Raw genomic sequence first — 18,195 nt, forward strand, 5'->3', positions numbered from 1 at the left:
TTACTCAACTCTTCCCCTTTTATAGGTTAAAAAGGAAGAGACAGAGAAACTGAAAAAAGGGACCCAAGTCTCATTTGATGACTGGTAGAGTTTGACAAGAACCTGAACCACGCTATGAATGATTTTCTGCCTTTGTCTACGACCTGTGCTCAAGTTCAGGGACCACTGTACACCTCCATCATACTTCCCAGGAAATTCTTTGGCCTTGGAGAAATTCCAAGACAGGAAGGCTTCAATCCGGGAACCCTTTGGTTAAATAAGATCTCGGTCCCGGCAACTCTAGGAGGAGCAAGAGCAGAGGTGAGGCCAGCCCTTCCCTCAAAGCCCCTGTGTCCCTGTTCTTCCCACTCTCTGGTAGAATTCAAGAAGCCTAGCATGTAGGTAATTTAGCAGCCTGCTGTGTTCTCAAACAACGGCCCGTAAACAATGATTGGCCAATTTCATTCTAATCTTCCCAATTTTGCTCTAATTAAAATCAAGCTGTAGCTTTCAAACAGTTTAATTAAGGCTGATTGGGAGAAATGGGGAGGGGAGAGTCAAGCTTAAAGGAGGAGGATGAGGTCACTGCTTGGCGAGTCTCACACTGTCCAGTTGGGGCTCCAGGGCTCAGAGAGGGCACTGAAGGTGGTATGTTTGTAGAACCACCATGAAATACAACACATTTCTTGGAATGAAGGGCCAGTGAATCTCTGAGACCTGAATGAACTGAAGGGGGAGCTAAGATCTGTGTTTTCCCAGGCACAGAAACCTCTGCTCTGCCCTGACCTCCCAACCTGCTCCCCACAGCTCATCTGCTCAACTGTGGAGAAAATGGCTCTGCTCAACACTCTGGGCCTCCCCGTTGTGTTTGTCCTTGCTCAGCAAGCTAACAGCCTGTGCCGTGCTTCTCCACGGCAAATGCCCGTGGGCTTCCCATTAGCTACTTCACTCTAAGAGAATTCCCCCAGACTGGCAGCTCCTTCCATTATTCGACAAGTTTATTCCTTTGCAATGAGATAGCCTTTCTGGAATTTGGGTGCATTTGCTTTTTATATGAGCCACTCTTCTTTGGACTAAATTTTTTTTTGTTGTTCCTTCCATCGTTTCTAGATTCCTAGGCCCTTCCGCTAAACCTTCTCTGCTTGCAATCTAGCTTGTTAATGTGTTTCTTTTTAAAGATGGCAACCAAAATTAAACACAATTCAGTAGCTGGGTTCTGAGCCATGAAGAGTACAGGATACAATTTCTGAACACATCATTATCATCAACATTATAACTATCCTCATTGTGTCTCTCTACTGAGCCCCTGTGTTACCAGTCACAGTCCTGGTGCTTTACATATTTTTTCATCATCACCACAATCTTAGAAATGTCAGTGTGGTAGATGGAATCCTCATTCTCGCCTGGATCAGAAAGAATGCCTTCTGATATGGGACTTCACAGTATCAGTCACTCATACAGATGGATCTCAATCCCTCCCCCAGTGATATTGGGCTTGGCCGCCTGACTTCACTCTGGACAAATGAAGATGGACACAAGGGACAGGGTGCCAATTATGGGCCTAAAGAGGCATTGCATATTTTCACTCTTCTTCCTGCCTGCCTGCCCTGGCCATGAGAATTGCTTCCCCCACCTACCGGCAGGTGCTTCTCTTTCAGCCTGAGACCCATAATAAACGTCATTGGAGAATATAGCAAATGGCCCCCTTTGCAGACCTGTAGCCTGAAGCACACGAACTCAGCCAATCTACAGATGCATGAATGAGAAAAATTATTATTGTTTTAAGATGAGTTTGGGAGTTATTTTTATGTCCATAATTATGGCAATAATTAACTGATACACACCATGGGTTTAGTCCTATTTTATAGGTGAGCTAGCTGAGGCTCAGATAAGTTAAGTATCTTAGTCAAGGACACATAGCTAACCAAAAGTGAAGATAGTTTATGATCTTTCATACATGTATATGAAATATATTTCCTTTATTAACACACCTGAATATTGCATGTCTTTTGTTTTAATATTTATATAGTGAATTTATTTAAACTCTTTCACTTGTTTTATTAAAGTATAGTTGACACATTAGCATTCCTTCTTTTTGAAGACAAAAATATTCTTGGCTAACATTAATCTCATAGTCAACCGGAATCCCCCATTTTTTCCAACCCTAGATTTTTGGTTTTTTATTATTTTGTTATTTTAATTGCTGAGCCAGGCCATCTATATCTTATATTGGTGAAGTTGTCATTTTGAACTTAAATCTGGGGCTTTGCACTTCTTGCATTCCATCCCTCTTGGCAGAGACTTGGAAAGTGTTCTTTAAGCCATTTCTACCTTCCCCTTGGGCTCACAGATAAACAAATTTCCCCAGCTTCCTCTGCATTTAAATGCAGTCATGTGACTGGGTTCTGGCCAGTGGAATGTGAACCCAGGCCCAGCCCAGGACACTTCCCATGTTATCCTTCATGCTCACTCTCTCTTTCCTTGTTTACCAGGACCCAGAGGAGCATGCTGAGGCCCTGGATGATCACAAAGTGTGACCAGATGGACAGAGTCTTGGTCTTGAATAATTTCATGAAGCAATCTCCTTTTAACTATCTCATAAATAGCACCAGACATGAGCAATAAGTAAATAATTAAATAAACTTGTACGAAGTCACTGAGATTTGGGGACTGTTTATTCTAGCAGTTAGCCCACTCTAATACCTCGATCGTGTCAATCTCCTACCGCAGCCTGGCAAAATAATCTTCACTCTTGATTTTATTGCCTATTTTGATAAGGGTCTCTTTCAATTACCTGATTTTATTGTCTATGTAGTCAAGCATCCATGCTCCCATTTCTCCTCAGCTCAGTAACATTCGCATATGGGGTCTCTTTTTCTTGCCTTCTGAGTCTAGATGGAAATGGTATTAGTTTTGAGTCCTTGATTTTTATGCTGTAGGATAGTAGTGTATGAGTCCTGTGCCAAGGGAAAAGCTCCTGTCACTGTGAAGGATTTACTTTGAACTATCTATAACTATAAAATCAATGAATAGATTAACTCAGGCTATAGTTAGGGAGAACAGAATGTGGATTCTAAGTGATAAATTTGATTAATTTACGGAGGAGATTGCAGTAGAAAGAATTTGATAGAGTAGGACTTCTGCTTTCTTTCCTCTTTCTCAATTAAACTCTCTTCATTTTCTCTTCTTCCCTCTTCTCAAGATTTCCCACTCTATTGTGTTCCATATTTATTCTCAGGAGACCCCCTCATAAAAAGAATAATGCACTTATCTTGAAATAAGCCAAATTAGGATTTTAGTTATTGCCAAATAATACTCATAAAGAAAGTCCTATTATTCTACCCATCTTACTGATGAGAAAACTGAAGCTCAGACGCAAAACAACTTATACAAGTTCCCACAGCTAGAAGTAGCAGAACTGCAATTTAAACCTTCACAGTATGATTCTAGAGCCTGGAGCCTCAACCACTTGTTTTCTCCTTCCATCTAATTCAGTCCCAGAACATCTTACTCATATGGAGGGGTTCCATTCTCTTATTATATCCTTAATGTGTGGCAGACATGATACTGGGAACTGGAGATAAAAAAATGAAATAAAACATGTTCTTTGCCTGAAGGAGGTCAGAGCCAAGAGGAAAACAAATAAAGACAGGTACGTAAATAAATACACAAAATAAATTCTACAGCAGAAATATGAACATAGTGATGGGGAACCATAAGTAGAAATAACCAACTCTCTTGCAGGAGCCAAAGACTTCAGAGGGAGTTGATATCTAAGTGGGTTTGAAAGGTGAGTAGGAGCTCAGCTGGCAGAGAAAATGGAAGGAGCTATGCAGGAAGTGGGAATGGGACATGTGAAGACACATGGGACCTAAAGGAGCCTTCTGGTATCTGGGTGACCCTGAAGATGTTTAGTGAGACTGGAACAAAGGGTAGCAGGAATAAATGGTGGGGCATAGTCAGCAGCACAGGGTCCATGTTCATTGGATATTTGTTGAAATAGTGAATGGATGGATTTGGAAGGGACATTCATGCCAAGAAAATGCATTCAGGTTTTATCCTTTGGGCACAGAGGGACCCGCAGAGGACCTCAGGCAGGTTGGACTGGAGAAGAGAGAAAAGTATAAGTGGTAAACAGTGAAGCCAGGAGACGAGAGAAGAGGCTGTCTTTGAAAGACAGCTCTGAGATGGAAGCCACACAACTCAAATGGGGGAAGGGGGATGGGGAAGAGGCAGGAGTTAGTGGTCTGGTGGCTGTTCCATTCCCATGCCAGGAAGCACAGCAAAGAATACAGGACCTAGGTATAGTAGGAAACATAATGAGTGCAGTTCTGGCTATGATTTTACCACAGAAACTAAATCTAGGTGCCCCAAATCGAATCAAATGGGAGGTGGATCCATTGCCTTGAAAAGCTGAGGAAAAAGTTAGGATTTTTTTCCCCCTACATTTAACTTGCATGAAAAACCTGTATTCTCCCACCATAAGCCTAGCACATATTTCCAGCTTTTCTTGAAGCAATGGTGCTTCCATTCCAGAGCAAAGTCACAACATCTGTGGCATGCCTGTGACCTAGAACCACCATTACTAACCTTCTAGAACTGCCTAGAACGTGAGAAGTGAAAGAAGTCTGCAGGGAGGAAAATGCTGGATCTGAGAAAAGTCCAGAATGTTGAACTAATCCTAATCCGGGACAAAAGCCTTGAGTGCTTTGAAAGATGAGCAAGCAAGCAAGCTCCCTGGGACTCAGAATTGGAAGAAAATCTTATGACAAAGTAAATTTCTGGTATTTTCCTTATGCAGAAAGATGGAAAAGGGAGAGTCAGGCAAAAGAAACAAGGACAGTTTGAGAGAGAGAACATGGAGAAGGGGAAGGAGAGAGAGAAGAACTTCTGGAGGGAAGCCACACAGTGCCATCAAGTCTAAGAATCAGGCAGGATAACGCTCTCCAAGTATCTAAAGAGCTGTCATGAAGAAGAGGCACTTAGACTTACCATCGAGAAATAAGAGAAAGCAGTCAGGACCAGCAAATGGAATTATGGGAAGAAAGACTGATTCAGTTTCAGAAAGGTCTTTCTAGTGTTTTAGGCTGGAAATTGGCTTCAGTGAACACGCAGGACTGGAAGCCCTTAAGCCAAGGCTGGTTGACCACCTTCGTGGGGATTTGTAGAGTGGCTGTCTGCACTGGGTAGGAAACAGGTGATTTTAAAGTTTCCTTCTAATCCACAGACCTGAGCATCGCTGGGTACCGTTCTGCCACCCCATGCTGTCGAGCCTCCTCCAGTCACTGCCCTGGCAGCTTTGGCGTCGTGTCCCAGGCCGACCACGAAATCTGTGGCTCCCAGATTTAGCCTCCTGACCTACAGGCACCAACATGGACACTGCCCTTAGTGGAAACAGGAAGCAAAACATGTATTATCAGCTCTACAGCCGTGTTTCCTCTTCCTTTCAAAAATTTATTTATTTATTTATTTATTTATTTATTTATTTTAGAGACCGAGAGAGAGTGCAGGGAGAGAGGGGCAGAGGAAGAGGGAGAGAGTCTCAAACAGACTCCATGTTCAGCGTGGAGCCCAATGTGGGGCTCGATCTCACAACCCTGAGATCATGACCTGAGCCAAAACCAAGAGTCAGACGCTCAACCGACTGAGCCACCCAGGTACCCCAACGGCCACGTTTCTTCTATCAAGTTCCATTTGAGCATGAGTTCCCAGAAGATGGAGGCTGACATTCAGGGACGAGCACAGCCTCCTTTCCTCTCCATCTTTACCAGACTCACAGCTTAGAACGTAGGCAGAACCAGCCAAGTGAAGGCTGGCTTACTGTGTTACATACAGCTCACCCTGGTACTAGGAAACCAACCATGTTGAGGGATCATCACACGAGGGTGTTTACAGTTTCCTGTGGATCCAGGAGAACTCAGTCTCCAAAGAGTCTTCCTTCCTGTCCCTCCTCCGTCACTAGCCTGTCCCCATGTAAGGCACAGGCTCTCCTGCACACAAGGACAATGAGAATTCTCCCAGGCACTGGGGCTGATAATGAAGGGCTTGGTGTGGTGCTGGTTCTGGCTACCTCGTTTTTCTCCCACCAGGGCCTCCTGTCTAGCCAGTGAGACTTTTTGCTCACCCTGACTCATCATGACTTCAGAGCTTGTTTGTTCTTTGCAGTGGGAGGGAGAAAGAGGCATATTTCTGGGCTCAGGGAGGAGCCTGGTACAGAGGCAGATCCAGGGAGCATTAAACAGGTGCAGAGGGGAAAGACTCCTCTATCTTCCCCAAACCACGTCCCACGTGTAACAGCCCTGATCTGCCCATACGTACACCTGCAAATCCCACGACTGGCTGGGGAGCCCCAGCCTCCAGGTCTCTTTCACTCTTCCATCTCATCCCATGGTGTGCTGTGGACGCAAAGGGAAGGCAGAGTGATCCAAAGCATATGCCACTCATGTCACGGTATGGAACTGCAAATTTACAAAGCATCCTCTAATAAGCAGAGGTTATTTGCATCACCAAAGGGTTTTTCTGGCTTTATGAAAATATCCCTTGAAACAGAAGACATTTCCAAGTGGATATGTGTGCTTATAAATCAGTAGCTACCTGATCCTAAAGTCAGGAGCTACAAATTTACTTAACACTGAATTTTTATAAGCCATTGCCAGGCAAAATATAAGATACTGCATTTTGGAATGGCATTAAGTGTCCCTCTAGTAGGGGATTCGATTTACAGAAATTTAATTTACACTGCACCCTGACAGAAATATACCAGCAGTGTAAAGCCGACACATACAGAATTTGCTGCGGGTGAATTGTTTCAGGAAGATTCATCTGTAGCTTCCTCCCACTAAGGGTTACCCAGAGCCCAAGCGCAGATGGAGAATGGTGGAAACAGAGGACTATAGGATCTCTGAGTGAGATGAGCCCTGCTGAGCCCCCCTGAGGCCCTTCTGAGTCCCAAAGACCTGCTGGAATGCCATAAGGATGAGCAGGAGGAGCAGAGAGCACAGGTGGCTACAACTGGAGGCTGGTTAAGAATCCCAGGCTCGGGGTGCCTGGGTGGCTCAGTCATTAACATCTGCCTTCAGCTCAGGTCCTGATCCCAGCGTCCTGGGATAGAGCCCCGCATTGGGCTCCCTGCTTGGCAGGAAGCCTGCTTCTCCCTCTCCTACTCCCCCTGCTTGTGTTCCCTCTCTCACTCTGTCTCTGTCAAAGAAATAAATAAAATCTTAAAAAAAAAAAATCCCAGGCTCAAATTATGTATTTGATTCAATAAGCATTTAATAGTCAGATCATCTATTGTATGGGTTGAATGCTGGTTCTTCCTCTTACCAGATGTATACATCCTCTAAAACTCAGTGTCTTCATCTGTCATATATATATACAGAGAGCATCTCCCTGGTGGGTTTCTCATTACGATAACTGTAGTATGTGTGTGTATGTGTGTGTGTGTGTGTGTATACAATAAATATATCAATCATTTATATATGATACATAATAGTAAAATGTGGGGCATGTAATGAACACTTGATATAGAGTTATTACTTATTAATGTTACTAATATTTCATAGTAGAGGGAATATTTTGCTTTCTTTCCCAAGTTAAAGAGAAATTTGGGCAATGTATCTGCCCTCTCAGAACAACCTCTTTTCTTTGCCCCCTACTCCCTTGGTCCCATGGGGGAAATTGGGGAGGTTGGTATGAGCCGGCTCTCTTGTGGTCCCTGCTCAGTACTGTGTGGTCAAGGCACTGAGATCCCTGCTCACTAAAAGTTTTTCTCTCTCAGACACCCGTGCCCTCCAGGGGACCGTCCCTCTGAGAGTCTCCCCCTCGTCAAAGTTAGCCCTTGCAGAGCTCCACCTGAGGCCACCTGCCTGGCCCAACCCCAGCATCGAGCGGTGTCTTCTCTAGAGGCTTCACTTAGGATTGTGCCAATCAGTTGGGCGCACCCGTGGGCTCCTGTTGTCTCTAAATTGAGTCAGATGGATTGTGGGGACTTTCTTTCTGTGACTCAGGTCCAAACCTTCACCTTTCGCCCAGCTTGATGGCAATAAATGTGTTCTCCTTGCCCCCAGCGCCTTATGAGTACGCTCACCTGCTTCTGTCTTGGAGGAGGAGATGGATGATTGGTATGGGAACCGAACTCCCCAGGAGGCCCCCGTACCGCTTCACAGACCTCCCCACCTCCAACCACCTGCTCCTGGGAGTCAACCTGGAGGGCAGAGCCCCATGAGGCATGGACCATGTCTCTTTCCCCAGTGTGCCCCCAGCACTTGTGGCCAGGCCAGCACACTCACGTGCTCCATAAATATATGCTGAATGAAGAGATGTCCCGCCACATGCCACTCACTGTTCTAAGCAACACGGACTGAAATAATTTTCTTGTGGGAGTTGTGGGAAGCCCCAAGGTGGGATAAATGTGGCAGAAGCGGAATAAAGAAAAAAAATGAGAATCCCTGACCCAGAAAAAGCTCTTCTCTTGAGGAGAAAAAAGGAAAAGGAAAAGACCACATGACTAGCCAGTGTCCCCGTCTGCCTGCATCCGTGTCATGATGGTTTCTAGATGAAGCCTACCTCCCTCGTCTCTACATGGACACGGCTCTAAGTAACAATTCATTCATGAATAAAATTAATTATTTCTGGAAGCAAAAATTAATCCTCTTTTTCTCTGCCTGACTGACTCAAGATCTTGCTACTAAATCTCATCTGAAAACAAAACTGATCTTGTTTTCCTCCCCTTGGCCATCCTGGATTTTCCCTCCATTTCTTGCACGTTTGTATTTTTACATTTTCTTTTCACAGACCATTTTTGTAATCCTGTTTCAAGCCAGGGTGGACAACCTAGATATCGCCCCCAAGGACATAAGAAAATTTGAGGCAAGAGTCATTTTGTCCTGGGGGAACCTGGGACTGGCATCCTGAGAATTCATTCTGATGTGGCATCCATGGGCCAAAGCTGTCCATCAGTCATGGAGAAGGTACCAGATGTCTTCTCTCCAGTGTTTGAGATGCTATAGTCTGAGGTGTTTTCAGGTGTGTGGACTGTCACTCAAACAGGACTTCCATCAGCAGAACCCTGTTTTTTCTCTTTTGTAGCTTGCCATAGTGCCTAGAATCATGGCACAGAGGAGACTCTCCATAAATACTTGTAAGAGGACCAAGTGAGCAGATACACAGTATGGTAAGTCTACCCTGTATCTGATTTTTAAGCATAAATGATGCTGGATTTTCAGATGAACCAGTGGCTTTCTTGGGCCTACCAGCACAGCTCACCATTTTCTCACTAGGTGAACACTCACATCCCATTTTTCCCAGGTAGAAACAGAAGGAACTGCCTTTGGCTCTACCTTCTCCAGACACACAATTACTTTTACTTCCTTTTACTCATCTCTAACATAGGAAAATGACATGGCCCTCCAGGTGCGAGTGTTTTGAAATTGTACCCTGGCAGAAATCAGTGTCTAAGGGGCCCTTCTGGCATTTTGGAGGGACAAGGTCTGGCAGAAATGACACAGTGGGACAGAGCAGGTGAAGGAGGGACTCAGTCACATATTTCCTGACATTTATATTAAATGCAAGGGGCGTGGCTGCTCAGTTTCTAAACCACACCATGTAGTCCCATGTTTTTGATTCTACTGCTCCTGTGGTTACCATCCCATTCCCCAGATCTCCACCTGGACACTTTCCACTCATCCGTCCGAGTTTGGTCTATGCTTTCCCTTTGCTTCCAGCTTTCTTTGACCTTTCTGTGCAGACATCTCCAAATGTACTTATCTGTAAGTTCCATCAGATCAAGAACTGTGTCTTCCTTGTTCATGCGTTATTATCAGAATCTTGTCGAAGCGTAAGCACAGAGTTGGCCCTCAGAAATGCTGACTGAATGAATATTGCTCTGCTTATGCTCTTATGTAGCAATTGTTGTTTATGTGCTATTTCTTCTTGCTCCAAGAGAACAGAACACTTTCTCATTCAGTTATTTTTACACGATGAGAAGCTTCATATGGGTCTGTAGCATTGTGTGATGTGTTTCCATGTCAGAGACGGAGATAGATTTGGCATAAGGATGAGGCTAGGCAGGGCCCCATTCAAGGGCCTTCCAGACATTTCTGGAATGAAATTCCTTGGGTGAAGATCTTATGCTGGGTCCCTAGCCTAGATTAGATACTCTGTGTCAGAGGTGCTAAATGTATTTAGCCAGCATCAAACTCATGATCAAAGTAAATTCTCAATGTGTTGTTCCATCCCTCTCCTACCTCCTCACCTGTGGATGGAGAAATAGTGCCTGTGACCAGAATTGCAGGCTCACCATTGCCACCTTGCCTCTGATTTTGCTCTAATTTGTTTTTTTCTAGTTTGTACACCATTCACTTCCCTCCTTCCATCCCGACGAACTTCCTTGTTGTTGAAATATAGATCCAGTGAGAAGTTCAGAGATCAACCGGTTCACTTGGGTGAGGCCATTCCTCCAGAAGAGCTCACCTTCCTCCTGCCTGTGCCACCCCCCTGAGAACCAGGGCCTCCCGTGTGGCACCCTGCAGCTGCGTGATAACACAGCCTTTCGCTACCTCGGCCACTGTACTGCCCGCCTAGGAAATCACTGCGATTTACCCAGGCAGACTCAGGTTGCCTTTGGTTGCCGTTTATTTATGTGGATTGTGATCTCTTAATTGGAGATGGTGCCTCTCCCAGGGTTCGCTGTTTATCCAAATCAGTATCTGTTAGTCCGCGAGACGTGGTCTGGATGCTAAATCAGCTCTGGAGCTCTTCCTGTGTGATTGCTTCCACAGCTGCTCTCCATTCCTCACCTCTCCATCTCCCGGGAGGCACCCACAAGCTGGTTCTAGGCCCTCCAGGCTTTTCTGCTTTTAAACTTTTCTCCCAGCTGCTGGATCTATTTTTATGCGTTCATGTGCCTTGGCGCTATTAATTCCTGAATTTCACTTCCCTTGACTACTATTCTATGTCATTGGTAACATCCCCTGTAAATATTCCCACTCCCTCCAATGCATCATGGGGGATGCTGCCTTCTGCCCTTCTCTATCCTGGTCAATCCTGTTCTCCTCTCTACCTCCCAAGCCCTTAGTGTCATCAACTGTGGTACCTCTCGAGCTTTCTTGTCATACTGTTCCTCTGGGGCTCTTGTTAAAATGCAGACTGTGATTCTGGGGGTCTTGGGTGAGACCCTAGGGTCCTGTAATGTGTACAAGCTCTCAAGGCAAGCTGGTGCACCAGCCGCTCGGAGAGGTATGGACCAAGTATTTGGTGGTCCTGTTTCTCCCTTCCCTCAGATCTAAGCTGTTTCCAGATCTTATCTTTCATCCTGATGAGCTGCACAAAGATTGTCTTTTCTTAGGGTTATTGCTGAGATGCCTGCTGAAAGGCCCTTTTGCCCTAACTGCCCTCATTCACCACATCATCTGATTCGACCCCTGCTTGCCCTATTGGATGCTTCCAGAGGCACCTGCTAAAACACATTCCTGCCTCAATGTTACCCACCTTTGGGTATCACTCCACTCTCTTGTTTTTCAGTTTTGTCCTCCTTTGGTTCTCAAAATCTGCCCAGAATACAATCAAAACATAATATCCTTTTTTGTCAAGGAAGACACGTATTTAATTTCATTTTTGTTTGTTTTCCTCCCAAAAGGCTTCTAATGTATCACCAGACCCTTCCTTTCTAAAAGAGAAGCAGACAGAAATGGGGGTAAAAATGACAAAGATCAATAATTTGGGATTATACCTAGCTTTGCTTCTCTCCCAACCACCATATTATGCTCATTGTTCTGTATGATTTCTAACTTTTCTCTCTTAATTTTAATTTATTCTTTCCGAGTTTCAAGCGTTTCATCATACTGGCTTGGATTTTTTCCAATCCCATGATTATCTCTCTATTAAAGCTTTAATACAAAAAGAAATAATAAAAAACCAGACTGCTCATTACTTTGATTTGTAGCAAGGAGAGAATGGAACATTACCGCTAGAGTGTTTCGAGAAACCATATTTACATTTGCATCAGCTCAATTTAGGTGCCTGATTAGGTTGCGTGGTATGATGAAGATGCACTTACCAGTCAGAGGGAAGTGGCATGGTCTAGAGTAATGAGCAGGAGACTTGAAGTCAGGAGCCCCGAGTGCTATTTCTGGCTGTGGGTGGCTACCTCTCCGACCTTGAACAAGTCTGTCTCACTGCCTTGGGCCCCAGTAGCCCTCATCTGCCTCATAGCACTGCTGTGACAGGTTGAGCACTTAAGTGTCTGTCCTAGTGGGGGCTATGGAGTCAAGCAAGGGAGGGGGCAGTGAGGTCACAAATGGAAGTGGAGACAAGATCTCTGCGCTTAAAGCTCTTACGACTAGCCTGTTAAGAGACAGAGTCTGAGAAGTGGGCTGATTGCTCAAATCTTGGTCTAACAGGACTTGAGGACATGGTGAGAGGTTGGCTAATGGAATTTAAAAGCTTGCCCCAAAGCTGGGTGAGATAGCCAAGCCCATCCTGTCATTTAGGAAGGCTTAACAAAAGTGCATATTGTCTTTCTTCTCATAACAGTGCCATCCTGAGATTATTCATTTCATCCCCCAGGATAGGGAGCCGGCAGTGACTGGCCTCTGGAGGGTGTCCTAAGGAAGGCCTGCTCAGCAATCCCTGACTTTAGGAGAAAGATTTTTACCCGTGGTGACCAGTAAATATGTGTCCCAGAGAGATTTCATTCATCCTTTGGTTGGTTTCCTCTCCCAAAGAGAAATAGATTGAGGGGTAAAGGTTAATATGCTTTGACAAGGAAAGCAAGAGAATGACTTTTTTTTTCTCCTTGCCATATGGTTTGTTGGTGTGAAGCCCTCAGCAGACATTATTACAACGATAGCTCCATGGTTCTCATCTCAATACCATTCTTTCATCGGCTATTATTTGTTGAGGACAATCCAGTAATAGGTAATATTTATTAAACACTGTTCTAGGTGCTTAACATCAATTAACTAATTTAATTTTCACATCAATCCACTAGGTAGGCAACTATTATTGTCCTGATTTTATAAATAAGGACATTGGGGGACAAAGCAATTAAGTAATTTGCCCAACAATATACAGCTAGTAAGCTGCAGGTCCAGGATTCGAACCCAGGTCATCTGGCTCCCGAACTTTCACTCTGAAGCACCTGTGCCTACAGGAATACAAACTTGAAGTGGACAGGGCAACAATCTCCAGGGGTCCACAATTACAGGCCAAAGCTATTCTACAACAACCAGTCCTCTTCCCAAAGTTAAGCGCACACTCTGATATCCAAGTAAGAATAGGTGGGATTCAGAGCTTAACATTAGAACCTTGCCGTATGCTGGTTATGATCTATTCACACACAAAAAGAGGAGAGCCTCCCTCCTGCTGTGTGAGAGAGCAAATGTGCTTCTGCCCCATGGGAAAGTCTTATTCTTCCCCCACTCTTCATCTCCTTTCTTCTATGGAAGGCACAGGTGGACACCATCTGAATTCTACGTACAGAAAGCTTTCTTAAAGAAACGAGTGAAAGACTAATGCTGTTCGAAACCCAGGACTGATGTTCTCTGTACACCTTTTCTCCCTGTGCCCTTCTAGACAAAATGCCCTTCTGGTCACTGGGGATGACTCTCAGTGTATATTCTACCCGTTTTCTGTGACACTTTCGTCAGAGTCAGCAAGGTCTTGCATTTGCCAGAGAGAACTGCCACTAGAGTCAAAAGCGGAAGGGATAAAAATGAATTCCCACAGGGATAACATAGAGCCCTACAACAGTATCCATGGGTCCACCATTTTGCTTAATAACTAAAGGCAAAACTCCCAGAATGCTCCTGGAGCAGCCGTGTGTGACCACTCTCTCTTCGCCCCACCAAAGGGTCACACATCAGAATGCTGCATTCCTGTCAGAATGACTGGTTACTGTTTCCCCAAGTACAGGTTCATGTGCAATAACTGACCCCAGAGAAACAGAATGGCACAGTGTAAGCGCTTGTCACAGTAAATGATCAGGAAACCATTACCACCTGATGGAATGGTTGATGGTGCAGAAGTGATTATAGACACTCCCCATGGACTGGCTCTGAGCTGCCGCCCAGGCATCCAGTGGCTGCCAGGCTTGGGGCTGGGGCTCCATGAGAAGAAAAATCTATTGAGGGAGAAGAAACGTGATGGTTTATTCCCTCTAGTTTCTATAGCCCTTTGAAGTGAATGGTGGTGTTGGGATCCTCGGCCTAACATTTCAGTTCCAATATACTTAAAATATATATATATCTATTTGGTGATGACAGGGCTTCTAAAAGATTGGGATGAACTGAAAAGGCTAAGGTAAATTAAATCTTGTTTTCCTGGACTGGAGGGATTTGCTGCTTAAATAATTCTAGGGTAGATTTTCTCTCTTTCTCTCTCTCTGTATCTCTCTGGATGAAAAAAGAAGTTCTTTAATAAAAGAGAAGCATCATTCTGAATGACCTTATAGGAAATTTGTGGGGGGCATATGTACAGTTTCTTATATATTTACTGAAAGTCAAGTTAACCTCTTCTGCTCATTTAGCTTCACTTGAGCAGGTGTTAACTCTGCCTCTCCCGGCCTGATTTGGCTGCATCCTGCCTCAGTGGCCCTAGCAAATTTCTCCTGTATTCTTTGGAGGATGGCAAGGATCGGAGCCCCTGAAGCAGAGCGTGAACTGCAATCTCTTCCAAGACCAGACCGGATCCAAGCACAGTAGAAGAGAAATGGTCTGAAAGGAGAGCAGGACTTTATCCCTATATACCTCTGCACCCATGAAGTACCAGCCCCTCAGACACATGATCTTGTTGCTCTATCTGCATCCATGTGTGCGAATCACATACCAGGAGAACTGCCTCTGTAAATGGCTGCCCCAATGGTAAATTGGGGAGTCTTCCAGTGATGAATACCCTAAAACCTTATTTCTCAGACCCTATACTAGCCCAAACAGACTGCATGGTTATTGCAGAAGTTTAAAAAAAAACTCTCAGAAACAACAACAAAAAAAATGTTTCTAGAACCCAGACTCTGGAGTCTGACGACTTGGAAGCTAATCCTGGCTCCACTCTTTATTAGCTGCATGCTCTTCGGCGAGTTCCTTAACTTCTCTGGACCTCATTGAACTCATTTGTAAAAAGTGGATAATAATTGTTCTTCCAATATAGGGTTCTTATAAGGATTAAATGAGCTGATGGGCATAAGACATGTAAAGTGCTAGATTGAGCAAGAGGGCCCCAAATTTCAGTATGTTCATAGGATTAAAAGTGCATGTGCCAAAAGGTTAATAATAGCGACCTCTAGTTGCTAAAGGAACAAGTGATTTTTCTGGTTTTATTTCTTTTTGTGCTTTTTCATATTTTCTCTCTTTTCGTTGCTTTTAGAAACTCATTTGTAATTGGAAAATAAATGTCTTTGATAAAAGGAAAAAACTTCAGCAAAGCTCCCAGGGTTGTCTGAAGACCACGGGCAAGGTGAAGAGGACAAAAGAGCCATGACAACAGGGTGAGTGGGCAGAGGGATGAAGGGGAAGTTTTTATTCAGAGATGCACTCCCAAGAGCCCTGAGGCTCTCTGGGTCACCGAGGTGAGGATTTCCAGAAACTTTCTCCTTTTGAAGTGCTAGTCCAGCAGCTGGGAATATATACCTGGCTTATCCCTCATCAGATGGACATGGCCAGTCTCATGTCTGACTTTCAGCTCTGATGCTCCCAAGGATAGGGCTAAAGGGCCAAGAAGATCCAGCCCTTTTCCACAGGCAAGGCCAGCTGAGGCTGTGGTGGGGCCGAGGGTCAAGGCAGGCTTGGCCCCTGACCCTGCAGGTCTCTCCAGACCTCCCAGAGAGGAGCTGGAGCTGCCCCTCCTTCATTTGCCTGGCTAGGTAATTACAACTCATAAAAGTATCGAACCCATTAGTTAAGGCCCGGCCCCAGCCTTTGACTCTGACCTCCTGCGGCAGCACGGGCCACACGCTGACTCCATGCCGCCTGATTTGTCCTCAATTTATAAGCAGCACAACCTATAAATAGAAACCCTTTTGCTATGTTCCCCCAGGAGGCATCAGCAGGTTTTCCAGCTTGTATGTGTTTTCTTCTTTCTTTTTTTATCTTTTTTTAAAAACCAACATGGTAGGCTTGTTTTCCTGGCCGGCCGCTCCCCCACCCGCCCTTCTAGTTCAGTCTGGGGGGCGCGGGCGTGGGCTCAGCCGGCGGAGCCCCGCGCAGCGGCCGGGGCTTACCGGGGTTCTCTGGGGCGCCCCTGCCGCAAGCCGGGGGGTCCCCCCCCCCCACTCACCTGTAGATCCTGTACCTGGTGGTGAAACCCTGCCGGTAGCGCTCCATGAAGTCAGCGTACTCCTGAGCGCGGTGGAACGGGCCGCGGTCGCTGAGGAGCCAGTCCAGGGGCGGCTGGCCGGCGGAGGGGGCATGCTGGTCGGGGAGCGCCGCGGGGGCCGTGGCCGAGACCGAGACCGCCAGCACCCAGCCCGGGAGGCCCAGCGCCAGCAGGGTTGCCCATGGGGCCGCCGCCGGCCCGAGCCCTCTAAACCGAGTGCCGCACTGCCGCCTCATGCTTCTCCCGGCCGGTTGGTTTCTTCATTCTCTCGCCACGCTCTCCGCCTCTGTGCCGCTCCTCCAGGGCTCCCGGAACTAGAAAAGTCCAACACCGAGATGTCAGCGGAGCACCCTGGTCTCGCTGGGCCCAGCGGCCCGTGCGCGTCGGACCGCGTCCGGCAGGGCCCGTTCTAGAAAGCCCTTACGCGAGCAACACCTCTGCAGTCTGCGCACCGAGCAGAGCGCTTGATGGAGACCTGCTTTAAGTCTTAAAACAATCCTCGAGGGAACGCCACCGTCACCATTTTGCAGGCGTGAAGATGGGGTTGAGGAAGAGGACGAATGTGGCGGAAGTTCATGCAGCTTTTAAGTGAAGAAACCAGAATTTTGAACTCTGGTCATCTGGCCAACCTTTACAGTAAACTGCTTCTGTGTTTACTATGTTGACTCAACACCATCTGCTGCTTCTGTCTTCCTCTCTCAAAATGTTCACTATGTGTCAGTAATAGCCCCGCAGAGCGCCTGCTGTCTCTAGAAGCTGAGGGAAGGTGAACAGCCGCCCCACTTCTCAGGTGGCAAACTGTGGGGCAGAGAAAGTAGTGAGGTCCCAGGGCTGCCATGATGCTGGGTGAACTCGAGCACATACATCCCTTCCCTCCTCTGGGCTTAGTTTTGTCTTATAAAGAACAAAGAAGCTTGACTACATAAAATCTAAGAACCTTTCCAGCTTCCAATATCTGATCCTTTCTCTTTCAGAAGGCCATGCAGGAATGGAGTTAGAACGGGAAATCAGATTGCCCATCACCATCAGCAGAGAGCAGATCCGTGTATACGCGACACCTGTCGTTCTGTCTCTCGGCACAGCATGAAAGCTCCCTGAAGGCAGGGCTGGGTACCTTTCTTCTATCCTAGCTCCCGAGAGCAGACAGCAAGGCTTTAGAGACCATTCTTGAAGGAGTGAATGAGTATGTACCCTGTCTTCTCTGAGTAGAAGGGGAGGTGCCAAGAAAGATTCTGGCCTTCAAAACTCTTGGCTGCCTTGGGACTCCTCACAAGCCTTTGATTTCCAGTGCCTGCACTTTGCCTAAGAATAACTAGACCATCTTTATAAACCCCTGGGCAGATGCAGACTGTGGGGGTCCTTACAATTGCATTCATTCCTTTGATCTTTAACAGCACGTGCTGTCAGAGTCTCGCCTCTCCCCCTCGCCGACACCACTTCAGTGCTAGAATGTGCTGGAATGACTTCCAACCCCAGTGCCTGTAATTTGTGGCTTTGAGAACTTTCTCTGGCTGCCAAAATCAAAGATAGGCTCCCTGAGGATGAAGCAGGGGGTGTTAATTCTCTGGCACTTTCCAGGGTCCTGTAAGGGCAGGCCAAGTGGGCTTCAGTATTTCATTCACGCCCCCTCCCAGAGTCCACCGTGTTCTCTGTAACGGCTCCATCAACAAACTTCCCTTGGACCAGTATGAGTCCTGAAGAAGCTACTCAGAGGCAGGGCCAAGAATTAATGTTGAATACTCCCAGCCTAGAGGCTGGCCGGAGTCTGAGAGACCCAAGCCTCAGCATTTGTGCTTTCAAAAGAGTTGTGGTCCCTGCTCATAAAGATGAAGGGACAGAAGCATGAGCATCTGCACATCCCTCCAGCTAGGAGGGACTGCCCACCTACTATGTGCTGGGTGATTCTTA

The 18,195-nt window shown here is 46.1% G+C and overlaps 1 protein-coding gene across 1 annotated transcript in view; it reads right to left on the reverse strand.

Annotated features, from left to right (window-relative positions):
* The window catches only part of BRINP2 (BMP/retinoic acid inducible neural specific 2), a 50,602-nt gene extending 34,050 nt beyond the window's left edge, over window positions 1-16,552 (reverse strand). The window contains exon 1 of the mRNA XM_035010735.1: window positions 16,249-16,552. Coding sequence (XP_034866626.1) covers window positions 16,249-16,523 — 275 coding nt within the window. The 5' untranslated portion in view covers window positions 16,524-16,552. The remainder of the gene's footprint in view (window positions 1-16,248) is intronic.
* Window positions 16,553-18,195: the final 1,643 nt, after the last annotated feature.

The sequence above is a fragment of the Mirounga leonina genome, unplaced genomic scaffold (genome assembly GCF_011800145.1).
Source record: "Mirounga leonina isolate KUSES-001 unplaced genomic scaffold, KU_Mleo_1.0 Mir_154, whole genome shotgun sequence".
In the NCBI taxonomy this organism is placed as follows: Eukaryota; Metazoa; Chordata; class Mammalia; order Carnivora; family Phocidae; genus Mirounga; species Mirounga leonina.